Raw genomic sequence first — 9,350 nt, 5'->3', positions numbered from 1 at the left:
GGAACCACCGGGTCACCCGGCTATTCCGTTCCTTGTTCAAGTGCATCCACTTGAGAGGGGCATGGTCAGTGATCAGCCTGAACTTTCGGCCCACCAGGTAATATTTGAGGGCCTCTAGAGCCCACTTAATTGCGAGGCACTCTTTTTCTATGACTGCATACCTTTGCTCGTGTTTATTCAGCTTCCTGCTGAGATAGAGGACTGGGTGTTCCACTCCGTCCCTCACTTGTGAGAGTACGGCCCCGAAACCGGTATCAGAGGCATCCGTTTGTACCACAAACTCGCTGCGGAAGTCCGGAGTCACCAGTACGGGCTGAGAGCAAAGTGCCCGTTCTAGGCTATGGAAGGCTTCTTCAGCCGCTAAACTCCATTTAATCATGACGGAGTCTTTCCCTTTGGTAAGATCTGTCAGGGGGGTAGCGATGGCTGAAAAATTGGGTATGAACCGGCGATAATAGCCGGCGATCCCCAGGAAGGCTTGCACCTGCTTCTTGCTGACAGGTTGTGGCCAGTCCTGAACCGCCTGAATCTTATCAACCTGGGGTTTAACAACACCCCTCCCAATTACATACCCCAAATACCGGGCTTCTTCTAGCCCGATATGACATTTCTTGGGGTTCGCGGTTAGACCTGCCTCCCACAGGTCGTCAATCACAGCTTGTACTTTCTGGAGATGAGTCTCCCAGTCCAAGCTGTAAATGACAATGTCATCCAAATAGGCCGAAGCGTACTGCCTATGCGGCCTCAGGACTCGATCCATCAGTCTCTGGAAGGTCGCCGGTGCTCCGTGCAGTCCAAACGGCATATACACATACTGAAATAGACCTTCCGGTGTAGCAAATGCCGTCTTTTCTCTGGCAGCCTCCGCCAAAGGGATCTGCCAATACCCCTTTGTTAGGTCTAGGGTCGTAATATACCGGGCTTTTCCTAACCGATCTATTAACTCGTCGACCCGGGGCATAGGGTAGGCATCAAATTTTGAGACCGCATTCAGTTTCCTGAAGTCATTGCAGAACCGGATTGTGCCGTCCGGTTTAGGAATTAACACAATCGGGCTGGACCAAGCACTGTGCGATTCCTCAATGACACCTAACTCTAACATTGCCTTCACTTCTCGGGAAACGGCTTCACGGCGCGCTTCCGGAATTCTGTAGGGTTTCACGTGAACAGTGACACCAGGTTCCGTTACGATGTCATGTTTCATTAGCGTAGTCTGCCCGGGTTTTTCTGAGAAAAACTTTTTGGTTGTGAAGTAGAAATTGCTTGACCTCAGTCTTTTGCTGCTCCGAGAGAGTCTCTGCAACCCGTACCTCCGGTACGGTATGCGAGCAGACGGGCCGGGCCAGCTCCGCTGACAAGGCAGACCGATCTTTCCAGGGTTTTATCAGATTTACATGATAAATCTGTTCAGGTTTCCGTTTACCTGCCTGGTATACTTTGTAGTTTACTTCACCAACTCTTTCCTTAATCTCAAAGGGGCCCTGCCACTTTGCCAGGAACTTACTGTCCACCGCGGGGACCAGGATCAACACCCTATCTCCGGGTGCAAACGTATGGATCTTGGCGCCCCTATCATAGATTCTTTTTTGGGCTCCTTGAGCCTGCATCATGTGTTCTTTGACGATAGGCATAACAGCCGCAATACAGTCCTGCATTTGTGTGACGTGATCTATCACCGTTTTAAACGGAGTGACCTGACCCTCCCAGGTTTCTTTTGCAACGTCTAACAGTCCGCGAGGACGTCGGGCGTACAATAACTCGAAAGGCGAGAACCCCGTGGAAGACTGGGGCACTTCACTGATGGCAAAAAGCAAATACGGAAGTAAATAGTCCCAGTTCTTCCCATCCTTGTCTATCGCCTTTCTCAGCATCTGCTTCAGAGTTTTATTGAACCGTTCGACCAACCCGTCTGTTTGAGGGTGATACACGGATGTGCATAACGGTTCGATTTGTAACAATCGGCAGAGCTCCTTCATTACCCTGGACATAAAGGGGGTTCCCTGGTCAGTGAGTATCTGTTTTGGTATACCAACCCCACTAAACACATGCACCAGTTCCTTGGCAATCATCTTGGTGGCCGTGTTACGCAAAGGTATGGCCTCCGGGTAACGAGTGGCATAATCCAAGATGACCAGGATATGTTGGTGTCCACGTGCAGACCGTGGAAGGGGCCCAACTAAATCCATCCCAATCCTCTCAAACGGGACTTCAATAATAGGTAGGGGTACCAAAGGGCTACAGAACCGGGGCTTAGGTGCAGAGGCTTGGCAGTCAGGACAAGACTCACAATATACACGAACATCATGATGCATGCCTGGCCAAACAAAACAGTGTAATATCCTTTCGGTGGTTTTCTCGACACCCAGGTGACCTCCCATCACATGTCCGTGGGCCAGGTCCAGCACCTGCCGCCGGTAGGGTTTTGGCACGACTAATAGTTGCACCGTGCCTTCCCCCTTTTTCTCTATCTGATAGAGTAAACCATTCTCCAGAACCATGTAAGGATATGCCAGCCTAGAGCCAGGTTCTACGGGTACCCCATTTATCACTTTTACATTTGTCCTAGCCTGAGAAAGGGTAGGATCCTTTATTTGCTCGCTTTGGAAGTCATCTTTCTGAACTTCTAAATCCGGCAAACGGGGAGGTGGACGGCTGTCGGCCTCCTCCTCTTCCCCAGTCTCCTCCGTATCACCCGCCATGACTGAAAACGGGAACTGTAGGTCATTTCCAGCAGACTCTTCCCCCGAGTCTCCCGGGGAGACCTCTTCCAGGGGTTCGGGACCCACACGCGCCCGGGGAGAAGAATCATGTACATTATTACCCTGGGGTATCAACTGATTCTCCCACAATTGCCAGAAGTGGGGAAAATCCTGGCCCAGGATAACATCATGCAATAACGCCGGGATGAGTCCCACTTTATGTTGCACAGACCCATAGGAAGTAGTAATGCATATGACCGTGGTGAGGTGCGAACAGGTGTCTCCATGCACACACGTTACAGAAAATTTGTCTGATGGTCCAGTCGGGGCTGACACCAGACTGGCCTTCACCAGAGTCACCACACTTCCCGAGTCTAACAATGCCACCACATTTTTTCCATCAACAGTTAAATCACACAAGTGTTTTTCCACCTTCTTTTGACCAGTATTCACACTCACTACCCGTGCAACCATAGACATGCGGTTTTTAGAGTCTGTGACGTCGCACTGCATGGGTTCAGTAGTGAGCGGACAGTTCGCAATGATGTGTCCCATTTCTTGGCAGCGGAAACACCTAACGGGCCCGTTGCTTAGACCATAGTTCGTTACTCTCTGCCTCGCAGTGCGGGCAGTCCCGTTTTCCTCCCCCACTGTCTTAGGGATTTTTCCATCTCCCCTACTCCCTGGAACAGTCTTACCGGTTCCACGTGGAGACGATGAAGAACGAGGTGGGGTAGCATCGTCTCGGAGTCCTTCCGCCACGGAGTAACGTTCAACCAGATCCACCAGTTGATCTGCCATCGTAGGATTTCCATGGCTTACCCACTTCCTCAGGGCTGGCGGTAGAGCTCTCAGGTACTTGTCCATGACGACTCTCTGGATTATCTCTGCTGCTGTCAGCACCTCGGGTTGTAGCCACTTCTTCGTCACGTGGATCAGGTCGAACATCTGTGACCACGGTGGTTTATCCGGCTGATAAGTCCATTGATGCACTCTCTGTGCACGGACAGCGGTCGTCACTCCCAGCCGGGCCAAGATCTCGGCTTTCAGTTTGTCAAAGTCCTGCGCAGCTTCAGGCTCTAAGTCATAATAAGCCTTTTGGGCCTCACCGGAAAGAAACGGGGCAATCAGGCCGGCCCATCGTGCCTTCGGCCATTTTTCTCACACCGCCGTCCGTTCAAAGGTGGTCAGGTATGCCTCGACGTCATCTTCGGTCGTCATCTTCTGCCAGTACCGACTCACGTGAATCACTCTCGACTCGGCTTCCAGGTTAACCTCATGTAGGCTTGCCAGGCGCTGCGCCACCTGCTGGAGAAGCGAACGATCGGTAGCTGTCATGTTCACCAACTCCTTCAGCTGGGCCATCATCACCCGATTAGCTTCTTGCTGGACGGCGGTGGACTGTACCAGCGCTTTCACCACGTCCTCCATGCTCATGCTTGCAACGTGATGCCCGCGTTCTCCACCACAATGTGATAAAACACTCCGGGATCGGCTTTGCTGGGGTCAAAGGTCACGTGCGTTCAGCATGAAATTCAGGCGCAGAGCTGGGATTTGGGTGTAACTGACACTGGGCCAGGTTTATTAATGGTGAAAGCAATGCATAAAGAAATAAAACATAAAACAAATCCTTGCCTGTCCGGCACTAACTAAACAAGGTACCACCTAACTACCAACTGGCGGGCTTCTCTCGTCCAGCCAAACCACAGTTGCAGTGGGCACTGCTTTCACTCACGTGTGTCTCTCACACAGACAGGCTCTCTGTGTTCCCAGGCTGAGACACTCACACAACCACCTGGCATCCTTTTATATCCACCTCCCATTATTCATTAGTAAGCAGGTGCGATACTGACCAGACTAGGCCACATAGGAAAGGAATCTGGGCGAGATATACCTGCCCTCATCCACTATTCCCACATGATTCTCACAGCCCTTATTTACACACTGAGGTCAACTTTGACACAGGGTAAGGTTTTAATATTATACAGTGTAGGACTGTCTCGATCAGGGTCACCTTGGTGATTGTGAGATGTTTTTTATGCTTTTTTTGATCAAAAATCGTTTTACTAAGAACTCTGTTATTTAAACGCACTTTTGCTTTTTACTTATTTAGTTATAGCAGAGTTTTTGTTTATTTTGCTTCTTGTAGGTTTTTTCCCGACTGTACTACTGTTATTTTCCTGTACCCCGAGTGTACTAGTGTTATTTTCCTGTACCCCGAGTGTACTAGTGTTATTTTCCTGTACCCCAATTGTAATAGTGCTATTTTCCTGTACTCCAATGTCAGAAAGTCTTGCTGTATAAACGACAAGTGACAAAGGTCTTTCCCTGACTGAGGACATCTCGTCACCTTACAGCTGATCCATCACTATTGCTGCCTGTGTTCCTGTGTAAACTGATATAAGTGGTGAAGGTTCATTTCTTATCAGTCTCAGTAGGATTGTGAAACGGTGACCTGACTGCAGCAGAATCCGGATACTCCAACCATTGCAGCATGGACGGTCCACCGCGCTGGAGGTAACCATGCCGTGTGCAGCCCTCTTGGACATGAGCTGCCCCAAAGTCTTCCGACTGCTTATCCCACTGACTGTGATATTCCTGTTTCTATACCTGAGCTCCATAAAGCTTCGTAAGTAGCCAACAGGCACATAAATACTGGCGGGTGAGCATGGCCTCTGCTAGGCAGTAGATCCATTATGTATGAAATGTCTCGCTATCCAGTTATAGACATAAGATGGCACCATGCCCCCATATTAACCTGAAGGGATACGATGAGCAATGCAAGGTTTCCTCGGTTCTTGTTTGAACCGAACCTCTAACATCAGCCTAAGTCTCTTCAACCAAACTCTTCATTGTGGGTAATTTTTCTTCTGAGAGTTTAGCCAAAATCTGAAGAGACATCCAGACACATGTCAGGTTGGTTAGTCAGTTCTCTGCAACCCTCTTCTAGGGATGATTCCTTGGCATTGTCCATGTCTAGTTCATGGTAGTGGATGATTGCTCAATTGTCAAGACCATCATCTTTAAAGCTCAGATCTTGGCTGAGCTTCCTTCCAGATGGTTTACAGCTTGGTTGCAATATTTCCCAGCTAAATTATTTGGAAACTTAGGGTTGGAAACCTACAGAATTTTGCCAAAGCTACTGAGACAAGGGTAAACTAAAATATACAATTATTAAACCTATAAAGAAATTGAGCACATAGCATAAATAATTCAAAGACATAATTATATTATTAACATATAAAAGCATTTAAAAAATGTACGTGGAGACAATCTTATAAAGAAGAAATCAGTGGTTCTGTTACATTAATCCACTGATAAAAAATATATCTAAAAAATGTCTCCAAAATACACCAATTGGTGTAGTGTTACAGGACAAATTAAAATACAGTAGATGCTAGGTGTTACACCCAGCGGTGGTGCACGGGTATCTGTGGACCCACTGTGCCACAAGGTCAGCCTGCCTAGGAAGGGGTGTAGCTAAGCGGCTGCCAGATGTTCACCAAGACCAGGGGTCAATGTTCAAGCAATGGCCGCACCGGGATCAGGGATTTGGGTTGAGGAGCATGGCTGCAATGGGACCAGGGATCTGGGTTCAGGAGCCTGGCCGCAACATGATCAGCGATTTAGGTTCAGGACACTGGCTGCACCGGTACCAGGGGCCTCACAACTTCACTGGTAAAACACCATCTACCTAGTGACTAAACATGTTGCTTGGCGACTCACTAAGAGAGCAGGAGTCTTTTACACAGAAGGAGTCCAAGCTATTGGCTGGGAGCCATCTTTTAGGTGTACTAATTATGCTAAATGCTTCTCAGTGACAGGCAAAGGGCATTAACAATATGGGCACGCTGGCCTTCTAAGAGTAAGGGAGCGCACGCCAGGCAGGGACAATAGCACATCGGGGAACCACGCCACAGCCCGGGGTGGTGAGTAGGCCGATGTCCCTGCATGGAGGGAGAAGAGGACAACATGCACCAGCCATAGCATTACAATAGGAGGAAAATAACTTTCCTAAATTTGGTAAATGTCTAAAAATATCAATTCCTTTCTGCAATACCACAGTCACCAACAGAAGTGCAGTAGTTACAGGTGCGTCTCACAAAATTAGAATATCATCAAAAAGTTAATTTCAGTTCTTCAATACAAAAAGTGACTCTCCTATATTCTATAGAGTCATTACACACAGAGTGATCCATTTCACGTGTTTATTTCTGTTAATGTTGATGATTGTGGCTTACAGCCAATGAAAACCCAAAAGTCATTATCTCAGTAAATTAGAATACTTTATAACACCAGCTTGAAAAATGATTTTAAAATCCGAAATGTTGGCCTACTGAAATGTACGTTCAGTAAATGCACTCAATACTTGGTCGGGGCTCCTTCTGCATCAATTACTGCATTGATGCAGCATGGCATGGAGGCGATTAGATTGTTGCACTGCTGAGGGGTTATGGAAGCCCAGGTTGCTTTGATAGCAGCCTTCAGCTCATCTGCATTGTTGGGTCTGGTGTCTCTCATCTTCCTCTTGACAATACACCATAGATTATCTATGGGATTAAGGTCAGACGAATTTGCTGGCCAATCAAGCACAGTGATACCGTTGTGTGTAAACCAGGTATTGGTACTTTTGGCAGTGTGGACGGGTGCCAAGTCCTGCTGGAGAAGGAAATTTCCATCTCCAAAAAGCTTGGCTGGTGCTAACCGCGGCTGACATTCTGCTCTCCTGCCCTGCCGACAGGAGAAAAGAATGAATTAAAACCCGACGTGGGGTTCCCCCTCATTTTCATAACCAACCAGACGAAACTTTACAGCTGGGGGCTGCAGCCCTCAGCTGTCAGCTTCAGCCAGGTTGGTTGTGAAGAATGGAGGGGTCCCCACACTGGTTTTTTTTATTTATTTAAATAAATGATTTTAAAAAACGGTGTGGGGTCCCCCCTATTTTTGACAACCACCCTGACTAAAGCCGATGTCATGATCCATGCTGGATCATGTCAGATAGGAGCACTGGTAACCTTTTTTTTTTTTCTTTCTCTAAGCTTTGTGCTTAGAGATAGTTTTGCCCCCGGTGGCCAGTATGGTCATTGCACTGGTGTTTTTAGAGATAGTTTTGTCCCCGGTGGTGGTTAGTGTAATTGCACGGGAATCACTAACAGGTGTGTTTACTCAATAAAGGTGTGTCAGTTGTGCTCACTCAGGTTGGTGATATTGTTGGTCTTTTCCAACCATCCTGGGTGAAGGAAGGAGCTGAGGAGAGTCCAAGGCAGCTCCGTCAGAGTCCTGGAGTGGCAGCTATGGTGTCAGCGAGGAGTTCATGTAAAGCATGTTGGAGTGGCAGCTATGGTGTCAGTGAAGAATTCTTGCAAAGCTTGGTGGAGTGGCAGCTATGGTGTAGAGCTGCACTCAGTTGCTGGACACTGTTGCTGGAAAGCTGCACTCAGGTGCTGGACTCCGTTGCTGGACAGTTGCACTCAGGTGCTGGACACTGTTGCTGGAGCTGCACTCAGGTGCTGGACTCTGTTGCTCCAATGCGGCAATTGGGTGCTGGACGCTGTTGCTGTAAAGCTGCACCCAGGTGTTGGACACAGTGGAAGATGCACTCAGGTGTTGGACTCTGTTGCCAGGAGCAAGTGCATCAGTGTTTCCGTTTGTCACTTTTCCTCATGTTGGTGTTAGTACAGCGGTGGGGCCAGTGCCTGCACCACCCAGCTCCCTAGTAAGGAATAGGTGTAGGGTGTGCTAGGGTGACAGGTATCCTGATCGGCGACAGGTGAGGAGCCTGTATAGAGAACGTTAGGAGTGTTAGGGACACTGACTCAGGGGAGTGCAGGAAGTATCCACGTCCCCCGTTCCCTATCGCAGGGCCCACTGTTGTAAATGTTTACCTATTCCCTGCGTCTTGTTGTATTAGTTACCGGCCTGCGGGCCGTGTCACACTGGACAATTACACGTGCCGTGTCCTGTTGTATTAGTTACCGGCCTGCTGGCCGTGTCACACAGGATGGGGCACATGACAGTCGACAGCTGAGGGCTGCTATTCTCAGGCTGGTAAGGGGCAATTGATCTTGGCCCCCCAGGCTAAAAACAGCAGCCCTCAGCTGACCAGAAAAGGCGCATCTATTAGATGCGCCTAATCTGGAGCTTTGCTCTGTTCTTCCCACTTGCCCTGTAGAGGTGGCAAGTGGGGTAATAAGGTGCCATTAAGCCCGGATTAGTAATGGAGAGGTGTCAATAAGACACCGATCCATTACTAATCTTACAGTAAAGAAAGGGTTAAATAAACACACACAATAAGAATAAATTATTTTAATGCAATAATACAACTCACACATTTTTACAATCTTTATTATACAGGTAATTCCTTTAGCGAAGCCATCGATCTTCTTAAAAAAAAAGGGAAAATAATAAAACAAATCTATAATTACCTGTCCGGCGCTCAGTCACGTCCCATGGCGTAAATCCATCTCGGGGGTTAATACATTTACAGCCGGAACGCTGCTATTACAACGGCTCCAGACTGTAAGTGACTGGGGAATGAATGGAGCAGAGCGCTGACACAGTGATGAGCGGTGACGTCACCGCTAGTTACTGTGCAGGCTCCGGCTGCTCCATTCATTCCCCAGTCAGTTACAGTCGGGAGCCGAGCACGCT

At 48.4% G+C, this 9,350-nt stretch overlaps 1 protein-coding gene across 6 annotated transcripts in view; it reads left to right on the top strand.

Annotated features, from left to right (window-relative positions):
* The first annotated feature begins 5,130 nt into the window (after nucleotides 1-5,130).
* The window catches only part of LOC141050243 (ceramide-1-phosphate transfer protein-like), a 51,192-nt gene continuing 46,972 nt past the window's right edge, over nucleotides 5,131-9,350 (top strand). For 2 of the 6 annotated variants that reach the window (XM_073547113.1, XM_073547111.1), the window contains exon 1: nucleotides 5,131-5,328. In XM_073547113.1, coding sequence (XP_073403214.1) covers nucleotides 5,223-5,328 — 106 coding nt within the window. In that variant the 5' untranslated portion in view covers nucleotides 5,131-5,222. The remainder of the gene's footprint in view (nucleotides 5,329-9,350) is intronic. The other 4 variants (XM_073547110.1, XM_073547109.1, XM_073547115.1 and 1 more) reach the window with 3 other exon arrangements.

This window comes from Dendrobates tinctorius, unplaced genomic scaffold, assembly GCF_039654945.1.
Source record: "Dendrobates tinctorius isolate UK_male_01 unplaced genomic scaffold, ASM3965494v1 ptg000151l, whole genome shotgun sequence".
Lineage (NCBI taxonomy): Eukaryota > Metazoa > Chordata > Amphibia > Anura > Dendrobatidae > Dendrobates > Dendrobates tinctorius.
The sequence above is the reverse complement of the archived record's forward strand: the minus strand, read 5'-3'. Positions and strand labels throughout refer to the sequence as shown.